Source organism: Syngnathus floridae, chromosome 17 (genome assembly GCF_059516105.1).
Source record: "Syngnathus floridae isolate MCC-2025c chromosome 17, RoL_Sflo_1.0, whole genome shotgun sequence".
In the NCBI taxonomy this organism is placed as follows: domain Eukaryota; kingdom Metazoa; phylum Chordata; class Actinopteri; order Syngnathiformes; family Syngnathidae; genus Syngnathus; species Syngnathus floridae.
In genome coordinates, this window is record NC_142429.1 from 7,046,447 (window position 1) to 7,067,568 (window position 21,122).

General features: G+C 47.0%; 1 protein-coding gene and 1 long non-coding RNA gene across 9 annotated transcripts in view; one reads left to right on the plus strand and one right to left on the minus strand.

The window, feature by feature from the left end:
- Nucleotides 1–21,122, minus strand: part of LOC148384054 (uncharacterized) — a 102,201-nt gene that overhangs the window by 13,889 nt on the left and 67,190 nt on the right. The window lies entirely within an intron of this gene.
- The window catches only part of bahcc1a (BAH domain and coiled-coil containing 1a), a 46,452-nt gene that overhangs the window by 5,548 nt on the left and 19,782 nt on the right, over nt 1–21,122 (plus strand). For all 6 annotated transcript variants that reach the window (XM_088357869.1, XM_088357868.1, XM_088357870.1 and 3 more), the window contains exon 3: nt 18,360–18,542. In XM_088357869.1, the coding sequence (XP_088213995.1) occupies nt 18,360–18,542 (183 nt within the window). The remainder of the gene's footprint in view (nt 1–18,359; nt 18,543–21,122) is intronic.

A 21,122-nucleotide genomic window follows, 5' to 3' on the forward strand; every position in this document is an offset into this window, starting at 1 on the left:
GTGCAGTGCCAAGCTACTGTATTATCTATGTGACATTTATTGTATCATATTTAAAATGAGATTTCAAACGTAAAATGTATGCTTTATGACAGGGGTGGTTTAACCTTTCCTACCGAGGGCTGCGCAAAGAAACATTGAAGGATGTTATTTTATACATTTTGTTTACTAAACATGGCAAAAGCAATCCTAAGCAGTTATATTGTTCCGATGTGGCCCCATTTGTAATTTTAATTTGATATATTTTTGACAATTTTACTTTACATGTTAGTTTAAAGGCTAAGCTAAAATTTTTTGCAAATGCTATTGTTGCTATGTAAATACAATTATACCCAATCCTTAAAGATGATCTGTTCATCCAGCCTGTACGACCACATTCATTCAAAATTATCTGAAAATTTCTACTGTTGATGTCCATGTACAAGTTTTAAAAAAAAAAATACGATAACCACAGTTAATGGCAAATGCAACAACAAACTGAAATGGAGTCGAAAACACAAGGTGAAGCGGCTTGGCCCCTCATTAACTCAACATATCCACCTCGTGAAAATACCTCTCAAAGTAGCTTTTATGTCTCAACCCTAAAAAATACATGTTCCAAAACCCAAAGAAACAAAACCTCTCAGGTAGGATGTCCGTTGTTAGTCATTCATGTCCCCGTCCATTGTCTTATATGCTAGCGACGTTAGCCTCACTGAGTATCTTGTTTGCAGAGTGCGTCGGATCCCCTCGGGGACTAACTCGCACACTGGTTGACATCAATATTTAACAGACACGATGAATATTTCAAGGTGGGTGTAGAACAAAAAAGTGTCACGATAAGGTGTGCAATACTTTCAGTAATACTGAACTATATTCATGATTCCGTTTGAGTAAAAAAGCGAAGCGTGGAGAGCCTCTGTCACCATGAACTTTTACAATCAAAAATCACATTTCTAGAGGATGACTTGATCATATTGTACATTTTAATAAATAATAGCTGCTAAAAGGGACACAAACTTCTATTTTCAGCCAAGAAATATGAAGGGGATACACTGTTTGCTACAGTGGGCCACAAAAAATTGGATCACGGGCTGGATCTGGCCACCAGGGACTCGAATTTGACACGAAACAGTGAAAACACCGGATTACATCAGGAATTTAAAATTGTAGAAAAACACACTGCGACCTTGTCAGTTCATTTTCATTTTAAGAGCGTTTGAGACGCGTGCCAGGTGGCCGGTTTACGGTCGCGCATTGCCGAACGTGACCGCGGATCAACTTTTTCCTCCCCGAGTTGTAAAGTCATTTAATGCGCTCGAATTCAGCGAGTCCATTGACGAGGTGGCGGAAGGGGGTAACGCTATCGTCTGTTGACTTGGGGGACAGTTTGCACTTGGCTGTGGCGGGGACGCGCTGGAAGCGGCCTTTACTGCCGGCCTTTATGGCAGGGGGCTCGTCTTTCAGCCATATTGTTTGAATCGCCGCGCCTTGACGGAGGTGTGCTCGTGTGAAGGCAGCTGTGGGGCGGAGGGAGGGGTGAGGTGGGGGGGGATCTGTAGCGAGAGGTCATATTTGTGTCATCCCGCACGCTCAAACTTCCACTTCCTTTGCATCTCCCCTCGCTTCCCTTTCCCGCAAGCCGTTCTTTGCAGGAAGAGCCCTGTGTCTGGGAAGCGGCGGCCTTCCTGCCACTTGGGCTCGAGCCGCCGTCCCCTCAGCCCTGGACCATTGTTGGCCAGCCCGGCTTTGTGCGTGTGTTTTACGGCTGCTGTTAAAGATAAAAAACAGCCCCGTCCACCCCCTTTATTGTTCTCTTGTAGGATGTCCCTGTCATTCTCCCAGTTTTTACGTTCGAGGCAGCTTCCCCCTTCAAAGGTTAGCCGGGCTGTCTGCCGTCTCGCTCTCCCCCACTTTTTTTCCCCTTAACCAAAGGGGAATAAATAACTTCACTGAGACTTTTATTGAACATCTCATTGCTGGAATATCCCGTGGGTCTGAGGACGCTTCAAAGACAAACACAGGTGTCTGGAGGGATTAGCAAAAGGGCCGCTTACGACCCGAGCCTTTAAAAAGAATCAAGCCGAGTGAACGGGTTATGGGTCGATTGTGACCGGGGCTGTTTACAACAACCGATAAAAACGATGTCGAATTCGGCCGTTTTGTGACATCATGTTAGTTCCAGTTAAGGGTATTCACGAGATGGCCTTTAATAGTGCCACCTACTGGCCTGGCATGCACACTACAGTGTTTTCGGGCAATTTAAGGGTAGTTTAGATTATCTAATAAAAGCCTCCAGTTGCACATTGGGTCTCTCAAATAGCCAAAGTGTTGTTTTTTTTATAAAGAAAAGAAAATACATTTTATCATGTAAATATTGGACCAAACAGTCAGTGTTGTTGTTTTTTTTTAACGAAAAATAAAATACATTTTATGCTGTAAATAATGTACGTGCTGCAGTATTTTTGAGGGTGTGGTCTTATGAGTGATAGCAACATCTGGAGTCAGTTCGTCTGCGTGTGAGAGTCTGAGTGTGAGTTGTGGTCCACAGCAGCTTTGTGACTCTTTTCATTTTGTATTTGACTGTTTGTACTACTTCAACAAACCACTAAAAATGATCATGCAAGGGCATTACAGTACCTTAAGTGCTCCATTGACTTTTCACTTCAGTCCAATGGCAGCAGATCAGAAGCTTATTAGAACCTTAAATTTGGCACACGACAAAGACAAATTAATGATGACAGATTTGATCGAGCGACAACTTACTCGACTTAAAAAAAAAACTAGTGCCGCTGTCTTTAACTGAATCTCAAAGTCTTTTGAAGACAAATGATGACTCACAAAGTCACGCATTCATTTCTATCGACGTTGTAGTTTTACATGAAATCTGCTATTTGTAACCCCGCTTCAGCAGCTGCACTGACAGAACATGGGGTTCGGGCCAAAATCCATTCGGGTTTGACTCCGAACAAGCCCTTCCGCCTTGGCTCCAGTCGAGGTTGGGTGGGGGGGTGGCGTGATTTTGGCGAGATGACATCACTGACGCATCCACCCCGCAAAGTGCAAACCTGGGCAAAATGGCACCTCGCTGGCGTTTCTGCCATCCCCCCCAACACTCCCAGTGGAACCCAAGTAATTTACAATGGCGACCGAAATGTCTTCCTGCCTCGCACTACAACTCAGTGGAGTGCATTAGATTGGCGGCAAATGGCACAACCTCATCGATTGCCACCGCCTGCACATGACCGATTGTTGCCATTAAGATTAGAAATGGCCATAATAACCCATTAATTGTTGAATAATGGTGTCTGGAAGGTAAAAATAGAGTGCCACCAGCAGAGGCGCTGTTGAGTCTAACAGAAGACTAGCATGAAATGAGCTAAAATTCAAGAACTCTTCTCCGAAAGGCAAAAAAGGATTTTGGCCAGCGAGTGGCCTCGCCGCCTCCGAGAGGGCACTTGAAACGCTGCGCCACCCACACTCCCCCCGCTTGGCGTGTTGCCACAAAGCCCGCTGGCCCGGAGCACGGGGCGTGTACGCCGCGCCAAAACACAAAGGAGACCCACGGCCGAGCGCGGCGGTCGGCCTAGCGGCTTCTTGTATCAGCTTTCAGGGCGCTGAATTTCATAAGCGTAGCCCTCATCTATTTTTATGCTCGGCGCGGAGGAGAGAAGAATCCAGCTGGGTTTGCAAAGTATTTCTTCACTTCCCATGACCAACAAAAAAAGGACTGGAAATATATTACAGCACAGTGAATAGATTTTTTTTTCTTCCAAACTGCTCTTTTCTGATTGGCCGGTCCACCTCAACGAGTGGCAGCGTTGCGTCCGGGTGACAGCTGTTGGACATTATTAACGGCTCATGCGGAAAATCCAGATTACTTGTTTTTTAATTTCAAATGTATTATTCTAAGCGCTCAGTGACGGGAACACACACACACGCACACACACAAAGAGGGGGGACCATTGTGCCCTATTGTTGTCGGCAGATTTGTGGCGAGAAACAACACTTGAGGTTTGCACGCATGTGTGTGTGTGTGTGTGTGTGTGTGTGTGCGCGCTTTCCAGGACGGCATGACTCGAGCCAGGCACCCTGTGGTTGATTTGGAGGCCCAGACAGGTGCATTGTTAACCCTCCAACGTCTCAGTCGGTCCCTGCAGGATCTGCGGGAAGAGTTCTCCCATCAGGACTTCAGCCCTTAATGCAGCATGTCTAGAGGCCACCAACCAAGCGGGAGAAGGGGGGAGGATCTGAATTTATTTTGCATACATGGGATTCAGCTCAGCAGTTGTTCGTGTGTTTGCTTTCTTCTTGGGAGGTTTTGGTGGCCGTGTGTTTGTTTGTTTGTTTGCTGGATTAAGCAAAAAACGACTGAACCGCAAAACTCAGGGAGTGGAGGGCCTGAATTGAACGGGGGTGGATCTGGATGAGGGTAAAAGATTTCAGGGTTGGCTCACACAAGACCATTTTATTCATATTTTTAAATCGTGTGCTGCTCGTGTCCACAATAGCAGAATTTCCTTCCAGCGGGTGTAAGGTAGTTATCTTTTCTCGAAAGGCAACTTTGTAAAAATAAAAGGCCGGCGTTATCTTTGCAGCGTGCGCAAGGACGTCGCTTTCGTTCACAAATGACGGCACGGAGGGCTGTCGTTGCGTGTGTCACTCAAGATAATGAGCTTGATAAAGCGTCTCCAGTTAAGTGCATTTTTTGCTGCGACCAGCAAGTACTTCTCGCACAAGTCCAAAATATCAAGAATCAAATTTGAGGGCCGGCAGAGGTTGCGCCGCTAAACATATGCTGCCATTTGCCATTAAATATACATGGCGAGATGCTTCTTAAGGATGCGTCACGCCGTTGGTGAGAAAACAAAGATTAGCATCAGGAATTCCGTTTTAATAAGTCTCAGGAGATCCTCTAACCAGCTGTCTTGTCCTCAATCCAAAGGGGACTTGTTGCTCGGTCGTCTTCGTTCTTTTTCCTTCTCTGTCTTGATTTTCTGCTAACTTTCATTAGAATTAGAATAAAACATTTTGGATTTTAAGCTGAATTCTTTCACTTCTGCATGTTCTTTGGTGATTCGTCCACATCTATCCTTGAACAACTCATCGCTTGTCCTCTCTCGGATCGCTCTCAGGTTTTCTTTTTTGTCCCATGGGGCCGCTAAGCTACACCGCCTTTTCCCTCGGACACTGCAGCATGTCCTGAGGATGTGGAGGCAAACGACGGAGGGCTCGGCAACAGATGTGCATTTGTCCGCTGGCGCTGCATGCATTAGCTCTCCCAGCTCGCCGAGCGCAGCCGCTGACCTCCCTTCTGGTGGCCGTGTAGGGGGGGCCGAGTGAGATGGTGTATTTTCTCAAGGACACACCGACAGTCAGACAGTCAGCCAGTCAGCCAGACTCGACGGGCATTGTCTCATGCTGTCATACACTCGCCGGTGCATGGCAAAGTGACGCACACACGCGGTTGTCACACGCACTAACACATCTCGTTTCCCAAGAGGCCACGGGCCGGCGAGATGGAGCGAGCGCGAGCGTCTGCTTTGACTGTTTACATCTAATTATAGTGACAGAACTATTTCTGCAATCGCGGCTGAAGCTTTTTATATTTTTCCTACCAGAGAGCGAGAGAGAGAGAGGGGGAAAAAAAAGCTCCGACAGGCTTTTCTCACAATGGAAAGTGGTTATCTCATAGCCTCAGCGCAGCAAGCTCATAGTACAGTTACAAGAGTAGGCGGGAGTGGGAGGGAGGTGGAGGGTGCTCACCCTGGATCGTAAGCCCTCTTGTCCTCGCGTAACACCAACGTGCAAATTTACGAGAAGCCGGGCGATATATATTTCCCCCCATTAGTCAGGGTAATACGCTCATCGGGGCCATCGCCGCCAGAGAAGAGTCATTTGGCCACCTCTGCCCGGCGCTCTCGCCGTCCATCAAGCCAAGTCAAAACAAAAGGAGAGAGAGAGTCCAAGCCAGGGATTAACTTGTGTAAAAATGTATCTCGCGTTAAAGAGACGGGGGCAGAGCGGGAGTTAATCCTCAAGCTTGGTGGCTGATATGCAGCCGAGTAGCTCTTATTACCTGAGGGGAGGGGGGGGGGGGAGAAGGGGCACTTGGCAAGAATCCTCACAAAACAAATAATTACACTCGCCGCCACCCAAAATATTATATGTGAAGTTTTCGTAGCGCCTTCCTTCCGCACAGATATCGACAAGATGAATTGGACGAGTTCCAAGAGAGGATTTGAAGCATCTAGTTGAATTTATGGTGCGTGACACTTGTTGCTATGCGATGACATCACATTTTTTATGGAGCTGCTTTCGCAAGCCCCATCATGATTAAGCATAACAAAAAAAACTAAATCAAGTCAAAACATGGCGGGAGCTGGATGCAACCTGAGACAGGTGTTCCCATCCCCCTTCTAAACACACACACGCACACACAATGGGAACCAACGGCTGCGTTCAGCACAAGCCAACTGTGGCTGCTCTGCAACATTCAGCTCGATGGCAAGCAAATTAATTAGCTTGCGCGGAGATAAAGGCGCACTGTCAAGGCAAGGTGTAACACGACGGCTATAATGATCGCTCCATTGTGAGCATGTCGAGGAGAGCGGCTGATTAATCGTGGGAGGAAGTGACAGGCAAGTACAGTCAAGGAAGGGTCTCTCTGATTGGTCAGTCGTTAGTGTTCCCAGAATGGGCCTACCTCGTGTGCAGAGAGCCTCAAAGAGTTTTTTTAGAAATTGCCTCAATTTGCCAACATTGTTCTTCTCAAGTTGGATAATTTGCCATTTTAAAGGCTTTCAGAAATTTGGGTTTGAAGAGACATACCAGGGCAACGTTTGAGCCGTTCATCTGGTTCCTTCAAAAACAAACTGGAGATTTTGTCTGCTAAATTTCATCCGCCAGTATGTTATCAAGTAAAGATGTTAAAATGGGAAAAATCCATAGTGTCTGTTTTGATGGATGGAATTCTGCCCAATTTCTCAAAGCATCTAATGCGAGCGGAACATGGCGTCAAAGTTTAATGATTATTTCAAGCATTTGCCATTTAAAAAAAAAAAAAAAGGTCGAAAGGGCTCATTTGTCAAACATTTAAGCAATTATTCCACCATGATTATTTTCTGAAGGCACTAGAGAGCTGCTGGGAGCGCACACATCCACGCACACACATCCGCAACACAGCGCTAGAGTCAAGAGTCACGGGATTGATGTTGCACAAGTGGGACACGGCCCGAGCCGGTTCCCAGTATCCATCTTGATCCCGCACGCTGACAGATGAGCTCCAGCTGCGGCCGCGCGAGCGTGTATGTCTGCGCTCGGGAACCCGGTCTCGGCTCTGTCAGCCGTCGAAGAAAAGTAAACTATTAGTGGCGGGAGAAGGCAATTATTCCAGCGAAGAATTAGAAGCACTTGTAATTGCCGTGAGGTTGGGCAATGGTTACATGCTGGCTAATGCTCTGACAGAGCGCTCGCTTGGCTGGCTCTCAACGCTCGCTGGATGCCTTTTGGTTCTACCGCATAATTGGGGGCGCACGTGTGGGTGGCTGCCATGTGGATCTGTGATTAAACTTCCATTCGAGCGTGGTTTGCCGAGCTTCTCCCGCGCCTTGTTCCTCGATTGCAATATCGCGAGCAAATGTCTGCGTCGCATTATGCAACGTTGTTCTCCACCCCAACGCCGGAGCTGTTCGGAGGGTATCGGAAATCTATCAGTAGGCCACGTGCGGGTCGAGGTTTGGGGAAGGTTAAGAGGTCAAAAAAAAAAAAACCCTCACGTGGGTTTTTTTCCTGCTGATTGCTTCCAAGGTGAGTCATGGGTTTTAGATAGCTGAGAGTGTTTAAGGGGTTACCCGGGGGGGATTAGATGAGACCTTTACGAGGTTTCAAGGGAGGGCTTGCTGTAGATTATTTACTTAAACGGCCGAGATTATTTAGCAGTGAGAAAAGACTTTTACCTCCCCGGTTGAAAAGGGTAAAAAAAAAAAAATTCACTGACAGTCAAGAGATGGAAAGTGAGTGGATCAATATCGCCGACAGCAGGCTGGAGGAGGATGTTCATTTGGGAGAAGCGGGGAATGAAAATATTACTGTAGAAAGTGGAGCCTCGCTGTTATTTTAGAAACGTAGCGGGGACCGGCGTTGTATTCACACCATTCCTGCTCCCGGTTCCCATTTAACAGATCTCATTTCAGAAAGTAGAGCTGCTTTGAGGATCGATACGGCCGTGCCGTCCACCGTACCGCACACTTTTTTACGTCTCATCTGACATTCAAAAGAGTTTTCCTCGGCGTTGTGGCTTCTCTTTCCAAACGAGCAGATGGCGAACACTCACAATGAAAGCAGATCCTAAGTCCTTTTGGACCCTCATCAATCCACCTCAGATTGTCCTGTGAGGGGCTCGAGTTTCCAAGGACCGACTGGGCCTTCCTAGCTCCGCCCCCCCCTCCGAGCAGACTGTAGTCTCCGCCTTCCTGTCTTACAATTAAAGCTCACAACGGCGTAAACAAAGTTGACTAGATTGTTGCACTTTCTTAACCCAGATTGCCTAGTCCCAGCGTGGACGGATAATTTCGTTGAGTTTGCCAACAGTCCCCCTGCCGCCCTTTTTGTATGCGACCGAAGACACGGGACATAATTGAGCACACATGCCGCTTTGAAAACTCACGTTTAAGAGAGTCTGCCAAGCCAAACGGCACGTTCACAAAGAGCAAAGCTATACCGGTTCGCCATCTGGACAACGATTGTGCGTGTGCAAAAGTTGTGCGTCTGCTTGAGAGCGAAGATTAAGCCTTTCGAGGGAGACCTCATACTGCCCCTGCTTCAGTCTACTGATTTATGGGTTTGTGTAGGAAATCGCTCATTTGTCACTTCTCATCTCTTTTTTCCCCTCATCATCCCCCCTCCCCTTCTGCTTGTACTCGCAATGGTCGCTCAAATATTTTTCCCGAGAAAGGAGCAGCCAGGAAGAAGGCAATTTGTTTCTATCGAAACACAAACCGTTTAGTCGACATTTAGAACATTCACACATCTTAGATGAGAACATAATTGTTGGGGGAAAAAAAAAAAAAAAAGAGCTTCCATCTTCAAAAATTCCACAGCCCCACTACAAAAACTATAAACCATCTTTTCTCTTATGTCTTCATTTCATGAGCATGGCCTGGTGCTGTAATACTTCCAGCATACATCGCGCTGCGGCTAATAGCTGCTCGTCAATACATTAGCACGCGGAGGTCTTGGCGAGGTCAGCAGCAGTCTGGAGCCTAGTGTGTGCAATTGTGCACTCCCGGTGTGTTTATGTGCCTCCGTGCACCTTACTTGCTCAGGTGCTGGCCGTAAATCTGCCTCGGTCTTCCCGGGCCATGCTGAGGGCACGGCATGGGCGGCCGGGTGTTACCTCCTTTAAAGGGGAGGGGGGGTTGAGAGATAAATCAGGAAAGGGGGGGAGGGCTTAATGAAAGCTCAGTGGGCTCAGATAATTATGGGACTGGCTGATAGAAATCAGGCTTTTTCTCAAAGAAGTCAATTAACCCGCTTCCCTTCATGGCCTAATTATGCCGCTCCACCAGTTCCTTTAGAGTCACGCTCAGCTCGGTATGCACACTCATGCTATTGCAGGTTCTAATTTTTTCCCCCATTATTACCCCCCCACACACTGATCCTGCATTTACACCTAGAGTTCCAAAACTTTGCACAGCAATCCTATGCAAAATCACCAAAATTCAACAGACATGCTTCCCTGCTCCATAAAAAATATTCACAGGTCTCACGAGAGTAATACTTCCCAAGCACCATCGGCTTTCGTCACGGAAAAACATTCCTAGCAAAAAAAATCGAGTCTGAGCCCCCACAGACCAAACAACCAAAATTCGTCCAAATGTTCCGAGTTCACCCGTCGAGTGGAAATATAGTACCGGTCGGTGCCAGAAGGGGGCACTTCACCAAGAGTCATCTGTTCATTAGCGCACTAGCGGCTTCATTGCCGGTTGTGGTCAGGGTAAATAAGCGGAGTTGTAGAATGTCAACATGAGCAGGCGGCCTATTTCGCAGCACACGCTGTTGACATAACTGCCCTCTTATCTGGCGAGTGCAAAAAGCCCGACCGACCCCACAATAGAAAACGCCGCCAGAACAAATACAGAAAGAAAAACCAACATCCACATAAGGGAATGCGCCGGATGGCATTACGGAGCTGCTGGTGACATCATCGTGGCTTTAAAGGAAATACCAGGCCATGCATTTTCAAGCTCCTCGTGGAGTCTTGAGGGTCTTGGTGATCGGGATGGAGAGACGAGGGAAGCGGCACTGATTTGTATTTCAAAGCCACGGTCAAGTACCTGTGTCAAATGTTTTGACACCGGAATATAAGCATGTCAGTTGAGGTCCCGGTAGTAACTCCTCTTTATTCATCGCTTGTGTTGCTCTTCATCCCCTCCTCTGCCTCCACCATCGTGGCCTCTGACTGCTTTGTTTGCATTGTGATAACCTGCTGAAAGCTGCCGGGGCTAGCTGGAAATGTGCTTCCTCCCTCTGGTTCCATCTTTTGATACACATGTTGCAAAATGAGCAACCGCAAACGGAGGTTACCAGACGGGCCTCCTCCTCCTCCTCCTCGCTACTGTCTGGAAGAGGGACGTGCAGGACATAGCTGACGTCTCAAGCTGATCAAGTAGCCAGCAGAGTTAAATATTTCCCTTTTGTTCTCCGTGTGAACTCAAATTACACCGAGGTCACCGGCGAGACCTTGAGCAGGCTGCTCGGCGTCTTTCGGCTCTCTTATCTTCTTTGTTCTGTCTCTGCGCCTCGACGGGAAGGATCAGATGAAGAGAAGCCAGGGTTGTGTTTTCTTTCGCGCAGACTTGATCGTTTTTAAGGGCAAACGGGGACAGAACTGAGAGGACGGGAGCAAAGTGTGGACTTCAAATGAGTCCCAAATGTCCCGGCTCTTGACCTAAAAGAAGGACAGGACATTCCAGCAATTTCTTGAAGCTGATTTACGGCCGGTGGTATGAAGAGTAAAAAAAGATGTCCGTCACAATCGTAGGGAAAACCGATGGACAAAAAGAACGGCCCACAGCGGACAGCGAGGAAGTGCTTAAGAACCCAACATATGAGAAATGAAGGCCACTTTGAAGCACATACTTGATGGCAGCTGAGGGAAGACATCAAGGCGATGAGGAAGTGAAGGAACATGAGTTGAACAGTAGGAGGGAAGATAAAAAGGGGGAGGAAAGACATGATGAAAGCAAAAAGAGGCAAGACGGTCCAAAAAGCTGCCGATGAATTCAGAAGCCCGTGAATTAATACGGTCCTGGTTGTATCGTTGATCGTGCGTTCATCTCACTCAAGTGGACTTCCGAGATCAGCAGAACACACGAGACGAGGTCCAGCCCCGCTCTGCTTTTGCATAAAGTAGATCCATCTACCAGAGCGGGAGGCCAGACCACCCAGGACGCCGTCGGGAAAGAGCCGCTTTTCATGTGGCATGAGCATATGTGCGGCACGAGGGAGCCATCTTGATAAAACACTTTTTTCTTTTTTTTTTTTTACTGCCTCCTGTACGACGTCATTACTTCTCATTGCGACAGAAGGACTGTGTCAGGGTGGAAAAGTGGAGCCGTATGATCACCCCCAGGGATGGCGAAACCCGCTCAGTCAAACCACGTCCCAATTAGCCAATTCAGTTCCAAACTTAACAGGGGAAGGAAAAAGTGCTGAGCGTGTGTTTTAATTGGCCTTTGTCTGCAAATCACCTGGATAAATGGATAAAGCCAATCAATATATGGACATCCGGAGTTTTTCTAATGATATTTTCCGGTGAAAGACAAAATCACGACAAGATCATTCCGGGATTCAAAATGGCCGCTTCCTGTTCGGTCGTGCAGATGTGTTTTAATGGGTGCCAAATGCAAGGTTTAGTGCCCCCGCCATTGGCCCGCTGGAGTCTCTTGACAACAACGCATTTTGGACTCCAGGCTACAATTTTGGTCTCTCTTGTTGACAATCTGCCTCGGGCAAAGTGTTTGCAACTTCGCCCCCCTCTTGACGAGTGTGCGTTTCATCGCCGCGTTGAAGAGGGGGAGTCGTTGCGCTTGCCGCATTACACCAATAAAAAGATTTGTGGTCTGTATGACACAATTGTAGCCGGGCTGGTTTGAGCCCGGAAGCCAAATGTTAGGAAGCAGGCTGACAGCTCCAGAGAGAGCGAGGAGAGAAATCCCGTTTTGGATCGGCTCTAGGATAGCTTTGTGGGAGGGCGGGGCTTACATTTGAAGGCCGTGACAATATAAGTTCCTCCGTGCTTGATTAAGTGTGTATGTGTGGATGAAAAACAGAGAGAGAGAGCAAAGTCTTGGATGTCAGCGAACAGGGTGAAGGACTCCCCCGATGTTTGGGTGGCCCTGGAGGATTCCTCCCCACTTCCTCTCTAAACACTCATCCCGACTACAATGCTGGGAAGAAATGTGTCATTAACAGGGGGGGAAGGGGGGGGGGACCAAAATAATGTTTATGGGCTAAAGCAGCTCTGAAATCATTTTCCATATCAGTGCAACTGCATTGGCCCTGTGGGGGAGTAAATCTGATTTTCTCCTGCCTGTGCCAATGGGAAACATCATGGGAAAGAAAACAGATTGGATTGTTAGAAAGATGGCCTGGCGCAGCTGTGGGCGTCTTTATGTTTGGGTGTGTTGCTGTGTGTATGTGTGTGTGTGGAAAGAGGAAGAAAGAAATTTTAAAAGCGGATGTTTAGCATGCATGCGTGAGATGGATGAGCTCCACTATGATAATGGCGATTTTATGCCTCGGGAATAACGATCCGGAAAGTAGGAAAGGGCTCTGAAAGCTTCTCGTGTTACAATAGGTCAGTTAACAAGCCGGCTCCGCAAACGTTTGGACAGGTAGAAAATGGCTTTCCACCAGGAGGTGTGGAACTGCTCTGCATACAAAGCCAGCCAGCCAGCCAGACCTCTTGTATATTATCTTAAGCAAGAGACAGACACTTTAGATTGGCTTTAATAGCTGGTGCAGGGGCGGGGGTGAGTCAATATAGTACAATGGAACTAAGGTGCTTGGAGAGTAAACACTCTGTAATAAGCTTGGAGCAAAAGTATAGCACCCTGGTCTGGGTTTAATATCGACTTCCTGTGACATCATAAACATGAAGCCAGCGTTACACGACTCTCGGCGGAGACCTTGCTTTTCTTGCCTGGGCTATTAAACCAAATCTGTGCAGTGGGTGTGGGAAGTTTGAGTGTACAAGTGTGGGCGGTTGGTGTAAAAAAAGGAGGTAATGGGCCTTGTCCTGGTCTCATCCTGTTGCTGTTTCAAATCTGTCCTCCCACTCCCTCCCCTGTCCCAGTATGGAATGTCGATGTGTTGGCCTCAATTGAGGCCAGTGACTCGACACATTATGGCATTTTCTCACGGACAAAAACAGCGCTCGACATCTATCCCGTAGAAAACAGGCTTGTGATTGAAATAACGGAGTCTAGCATATATGGGCCACGGTCTTCCCTGCAATTAGAGCTTCTGGGATTGAATCTCATCTTGGACTTGACATTAGAAAACTGAATTGGACCAAGGTGTCAATGGTTGTTATATGGACCCTGCGATCAACTGACGACCTGACCCGGATCTACCGGCCAGTCGGGATTGGATCCAGCTCACGTGTGACCTTGGACATGATAAGGGATACAGAAAAGCTGTTTCCCCTCTAGCCGTCAAAGATTCCGTCTTTCTAAAATGACGGCCTGGTGGTCGGTGGCGTCGCTGATTCTGATTTTTGCTGTGATTCTCAGAAATTGAGCACCACATGGAAAATTGACTTGGCTGCGAACGGGCGACAGCACCAGTCGAAAATAACAGCCAGAGCTACGGAAAAGCAAAGAGACACAAGAGTGTTGAAGTAACCATAGAAAACTGAGGCGTGAATAACAAAATCCGAGATCAAGTTCAGGAAATGGAAGGATGGAGATCATCCAGCTTCTAAAACCTTTGTGTGGCTTGGAACGAGAACATTTAACTTCCAATCTGTTTTCCTTTTGCTACCTTTGCAAGGACATATCTTGTCCTTGGCTTTTTGATATTCGGCGGTTCTTCACAACCTTCTGTGACATTCTTCAATTGTATAAATATGATGCTCCAGGTCAAGGGAAAACGATCTCTGCATGCCTTTTTGCTCACCGTTAATCACCAGACCAATGAAGACAAGTCCCTAAAAATCCCCGACACCATTATCGGCTCAGTTACGGCCCTGACCCATCATCGGGATGTTCCCCCCGTTGTACAGAAAAATCTCCCTCACTTTCCTCCACCATCAATTCTTCCAAATGCTTCTCCTGTTCCTTCTCCACCCACGCTGACCACATCCACTAAACTCAGTCCACAGGCATGTAGAGTGTCGGAGGCGTGCGCTGCTGGCACGTTCCCCCGCCCCCGTACTGGGCCTGGTTCCAGGACTGGAGCGCCTGCTCGCTCACTTGAGTACGGACGAGCCTCCAACAGAAGACGTGGGCTCGTCTCATCTTACGTTCAGGCCCTCGTGTTTGGTCATGCTGCCACCATCCAATCCAAAACACGTCGGGGGTGAAGTAGGGTTGAAGGATTTCGACCCGTTCACCAAACGGTACAGTTCAGTTTTAATTTTGGAGATCTGGATTGTGTTTCCAACATAGTGGGCTAGCCAAAAGCAAATCCACGTACAGATACATTTTTGTACCGGACCAGTGCGTACAGAACCAAGCTGTAGAGAAGGGGGCTGGAGATACCAGAACAAAGACGTCTGTGACAATTTGTGCGCAACAATCTGGCTACCAATTGAGTTAATGTTTTCAAGATGACTGTTTGAAGGAAATCCACCCCCACCCCCCACTTGAGTAGCCATTTCAAATTCCCTGTGCGTTTTATTGTGAGGAAGTCGATGTTGGGTTAGTCAGCGGCCCTGCTCGGTGGTGTGTGCAGTTTCTCCGAGGCCACCGACCGTCCGGTTTCAAGATGTTGCAATGATTAAGGAACATGAGGTATAAGTGGAAAGTGTTGGGCACGCAACAAGGACTGCGCTGACAGGAAATCAGATGAGCAACACAGTCTGAGGAGAAACTGTCTGAAAAAGCCTTCGTGATGTTTTTACTTGGTAAGTCAACATTTTCCAGTCTTCATTTTTGGATGACTCTTCAAAATAGACATTTGATAGGTCTGGGAATCGATGAGTCCTATTCTTAATGACGGTAACACAGATTTAGAACATCTCCAGGTGGCCTGCCATTTTGCTGAAGAGGCAATAGTTCGGCTTAGTATGTAAACATCTCATTTTTATCCTCGCATTTAGAGGCGCAAGAGTATCCATGACCTTTGTGGGTGGTTGCTTGTTGTCTTTTTCAGCAGTTTGCCTACACAAACTTCGACATCCTATTATTGTATAATTCCTCAAGACAGCAAAAAAGAATCAGTCTAATCTTACCTCACGGTTAGCTTAATAGGCAAAAAATACTCATCAAAGCTGATTAGTGACCCAAAAGGGGGGGATGATTACCTTTGTCCCTGAAGCCCTCCGATTGAAACTGGATTAAATTCGGTGGGGGAGAGCAAAAACATGCAAGCTACGAGCTCCAACGGGATCTCTGATGGGCATCACACTGACCGAGCACATCGCCCCTCTTCTGCTTTAATGGCGAGCACTCAGTCGGTCTCCTTGCCTGGAGCTTTGGTTCGCTTTTGTTCCCATGACAACGGGGCCTTTATCCTCCCTGCCTGCTGCTCACTCGGAGCTGTCCGTGGGGGCCTCCAGTCCATCTACTTATGAATATGTGTGACGCTGCAGTTGGGAACAAATTGAGCTTCATTGTTCAGTCAACACCTCCACCTCCGGAGGTTTATGTTGCACGTTCGATGAAACGCTTCCTTCTCTCTGAATTCGCTAATGGGATTAAACTCCATTGCTGTGAGGGATGAGAACCAAATCTATGTTCTGATGGCACCACTTTAAGAACTGCAGCTCAAAATAGACAGAACATCGACACGGTCCTTCATAAGCAAACCGACGTAGAAAGTTGATTTCCTGATGACCTCCAATAACCTCTGATCTTCGCTCCTTTGGGGTCGCCTTAACACACCAGAGCACTAACGGGCACTCTCGACACCACCTCCGATTCATTCTGCTTCTTGATGTCACAAAACGAAGCAGACGTTAGAGACTCCAAGAAGACCCAAACATGGACCTTCCATAATTTCAATGTGAGGACATGGTCCCATGATGCAGGTCATTGCTCGGTCTGATCAGGTCTTTGTCATCCGGAAGGTTTTTCATCAAGTACCGCTCTCCTCGCTTGACATCCAGACACTCCTTTTCTATGTTTTCTCTCTTGTCATCGTCGCAGAGACACCTTTCTCCGTCACCGCTCACAAAAAAAAAGCCTCGCTGTCACTCCCGATGTCTCTCTAACCCCTTTTTTCTCTCCGGAGCCATGCTGTTAATAATGCAAGAGGATTAGCTGATTTATGTGAGCCCGAGGCACCGAGGAGCCTTGGCTTGGCTAACTGGAGGGGAAATAAGCCGAAAACAGGGCAGGAGTGTGTGTACGGTAGATGGCAGCGGCGGTTGTGGGTGTCTGACTGATACGATGTGTGCCTGGCAAGCATGCTGGCAATCATCCATCCCCCCACTGTCCTCAACCCCCCCCCTTGCCCGCCCCTGTCGTCTTTGGAGCCGTGACAGGGCTTTACCGCAGGCACTCGGGTGATTTGAGGTGGCACCAGAGATGGAGGCGATAAGGTGGGGGGGGGGGGGGGGGGGGGGGTAAGAAAGCCTACGACATTGTAGCATGTCAGCGGGCTGCCACACAATGCCTCCCCCGTCACTTCAACAGCCCGGCGGGATCCCTGTACCGCAAAACAACGATACGGCGGTGGCCCCCTTTTCTGCAGCATGTTCAAGACACAATTGTCTAGCTCGGGTTCTGTTTATAACAAGCCGAAGTCTCTGGAGAAGTATTTCACACTGGACGAGGCAAAGTCCTATGTAAAATAAAATAAAATTTCTTCAAGGACAGTAGTGGATGGGGATTTGAACGTGAAATTTCTGCGGTCCTTGCCAGGAAAACAAACCAAGACCGTTCCGTAAATACATGAATTAAAAGGCCATTCCTTTCATTTCCGGGAGATTCTTAAATTGCTCCAGGGGGACAAACAATGATTCCTTTTCAATGCAATCTAATTGAGATTGAGATTTGTGCGCAATGAAATTTGTGGATTCACGGAAAGCCGCCGACTCAGGTTCCAGTATGATGTACACAGTGCATTTGCGACACAATGCAGGATACAATCGTGTGCATGAGCGCTGTCTTTATACAAAAGCGTAACACTTCACGGTCGTGCGACTCGAGCGGAGTGTCGCGGGCAAATAATGGCAATGCAATTTAAGCAGTGCTTAATGAGTGTGTTTTCCCCGGCAATGCATAATCGACAATCAGCCCCACAGTAGCGGCCGTGTTCAGCATTGTTACAAATGGTCAATTACTCATCGCAGTCTTGTTAAACACACACTTCCAGCAGCCGGCGACGGATTTCTTTGCTGCGATCATTATGGTGGAAAACAAGGCCTAATGCGATGCTAAGCGGCAGAAACGTAAGGAACCGGGAGACGGTCATTTCTCACCAGTGGAGCGAGAGGTGATGTCATTGTAAAGCAGAAGCCACAGAGGAGAAAGTGCAACACGGCACAATTTTGATAAGGGCCTTCAAGTTTTTGTTTTGGTGCTTTTTGGAATTTGCATTCAATTCTAAATTAGTCCATATTATGGGAATATAAGTATTTGGTGCATTTGGGAGGAACTTAGCTTCTATTTTGAGAATTGCTTCATTAAAAAATAGTCGACGTTAGGATGACATAACTTGAGCTTGAAGTGATGGGAAGCTTTAATACAAACCACCACGAGTGTATTACTGCTTACTGAGATGGAACCAAGAAAAAAAGTCTAAATTTAACTAACGAGGGGGGAAAAAAAAGGTGGGATTCTCAGATTTGTGCAATGAAATCGAAAGATGAGAGAAGTGGAACGGAGCGGTGAGAGATAATGGAGGGCATGAGAGTGTGGGTGGGGTGGGGGGGCACATTGGGGAACAGAGGCGAAAGTGTGCGAGAGCAAGAGGGAGCGAGCCTGGAAAAGTGTGTGCTCAGCTGTGAGATGGGACTCTTGTGTTACGCTACATTTTTGGGGGCACTAATTTCAAAGCAACGCTGTCCTTTTCTACAAATGTTTTCCTGTGACACGTCCATATATGGTCAAATTTGTTTCCTCTCCCACAAAAAGCTTTGACAGACACATCAGATGTTTCTTGCTCTGTTCACACAAATCAAAAGACTCTGTTTTGTCTCCTTCACACAGGCGGTGGATTGATGGGAAATTCCTCTGCCTCCTTCATGGGGACCTTTCTGGCCAGCAGTCTGGGCTCGCCCCCTTCCCACCCGTCTCACCATTCCCGGCCGCCCTCCTCGCCTTCCTCGCCCTCCTTCCGGGGCGGACCCCATTCCAGCGCATCGCAAATCTGGTTCTCCCATTCGCATGAAGGTATCTCAGAAGCACACTCCCCAAACCAACCACAATCCCACAGGGCGCCATTGTTCTTTATTTTTAGGATACACTGGCTTTTTTTGACCAAGTATGTCTTGTAATCGGGCCGTCTGCCGCCTTTTTATTTCGGCAGCAAAATAGGCTCCAAGCCCAGTATGTTTGGGACGGAACGCTTGTGCCACCGTTTCTGGCCGTGGACACGAGAGTCAAAAGTTCAGCCAGGGAATCTTGCGGTCCTCGCAGCGCGTCAGGCGGAACGCCTCTGGAACAGCACTCGTAAATTTGGGCCAGTAAAAAAAAAAACTTCGCCTCGTGTCCCTCCCAACGCTCGGCATCAGAAAGACAAAACCGGGTCGCGCACATGTCGCACGTGCAAAATGAAGAAAATGAAAACACATGCTTTCAGTAGAACGATGCTAAAATTTTGTGGGACCGCTAATGGCGATTTATTTCTTCAAATTTTGTTGTTTTACCTGATCGGAAACAATGACCAAAATAACATGTTACTGCTTTAGCTTGCCCATTTTAACATACAAATGACCTGGCCTAGCTCATCATTGGACACAAAAAAGTGGCCGCCCCTCTTCTAAACTATCCACTGGTGCCCTTCCAGCGACCCATCTGAGGACAAACCCCACAAAAAAACGGATGTGGTCGGTTGGCTGGAAATAACTAGAAGTGGTTTTTGCATTCTTACACAAGTGTATCAACCTTGTAAAAGTTAAAAATAATGAACTGTGTGTGCGCAAACATCAGATCAAGGTTTCCTGGTTAAACACAGGAGGCTTTACATTAAGACTAAAAATGGCAGACTTTGTGGTGTACGTTCTGTTCGTACCCCTTTCGATGTTTATGTTGTGTTACCCCTCTGTGATGCCTTTCTGTGACTACTACATAGTCGCCAATCTGTTCTTCATTACGTGATCATGGAGCAACTCGCACTGTGAGTTAGTCGTATTTCACTCATCTAGCTTTTAATTATTTTTAATTACTCCGACAAGGGAGGCGTCGTCACATAAACAATATATGTTTGATTTAATAGCGGTGTACTAAAAGTGAGGCAGGCTCCAAATCCTTAAAAATAGCTTTGACTTTATTTACGTCGACTGCAACCAAGATCCGAAGCACTTCTCAGAAACCAGCCCGTCTGAAAGAGCACCCGTACCAGGCAACGTATTTTCACTCAAAACTTGAATGTTTTGATTGTCCAAGAAATTTGATTCTTGTGAAAAAGTAGACTAATATTAATAAGAGCGGCGATGATAACGCCAAGCTGAATAAACGTAATGGAGGTGATTACGATACGAGCGGGATTATTACTCGGTAGGCAATGGAGGCTATTATCTGCGGTTTAATAGCATCTAACGTGCTAAGTGTATGATTGAATCCAGACTTTTCATCAGCCGCATTCAGCTGTTTTCTCCTCAAGATAATTGCATATTGTCTTTTTGGCGTGTTTTGCATAAAAAGCAAGTCATCAAAACCAGCGGGACAATTACACACAATCGCACCTTCTCTCGACGGGTATCGGAAGAAACCCGAACTATCAGGCGTGGAAGGCACTGATGTGGTAGGCGTCGCTTTAAGGATCTTTTTTTTAGAAATAAAGTGAATCAAAAATGTCGGGATGTTACAGGGTTTCATTAAGTGCAGATGTGCATCAATATTTTTGAGTGGATTTATTGAGTACTTATTAAAAACCGTACCGTCAGAATGGCGCTATGGTGCCGCCCCTGCTGTGCCATAACGAAATCAAAGTTATACAATACGGAATATTTGCGACTTCTAAAAGTGGACCGTACCCAGGATGCATAAAAGATGACAAAATTATGAACATGTCTTCACGAGGGTTGCTTGGGCCGATAGAAAAAAAAAGAATCAGGCGTCGAGTCTCTGTTGAATTTGGGCCAAGTTGTGATTCAAGATGGAACACATGACATAAACTTTATCTTTTTTGGTCGCAATTTCTCAAACAGTACGCCGCGCCAATCATTAGTTGGCTTGCGGGGTTTCGCAGCCGATAAAATATGCTTGTGGACTGTGACATCAACTGCTTTGTTGTGGTCGTGAAGTGCATAAATAAAGAAACGGCGAATGTGGCCCGGTTTGGGCCTTGGTCGCTTTGAACATGGAGCACACACTTTTTGTTTAGAGCACAAAGCACCTGGGAACACATCTTACACATTTTTAATTCATTCACCGCCAGCCCGGTTGAAATGAATATATGACGTCTATAGCCGTCAATGGTACTGAATGCGTTAAATATCAATTTTCTATCATGCTTGTCCTCATTAGGGTCGCGTGTGAACTGGAAGCAATCCCAGCAGAGTTTGGGCGAAGGGAAGATTACTCTGTGGGCTGGTTGTCAGCCAACCACAGGCACCAATAATTAGCTCATTATAAAAGCGGTTGCTATATTAATCATATAAAGGCACTTCGATGACGAATACGGAAATAATTATAAAGAAGCAGCAAGCAAAGTAAATCATTGAAATTTACTGCATGAATTAGCTTCACATTCAGATCTGCTATTCTTTTTGTTTGCAACCACTTTCTTTTTCTTCCCTTCGGTACGGA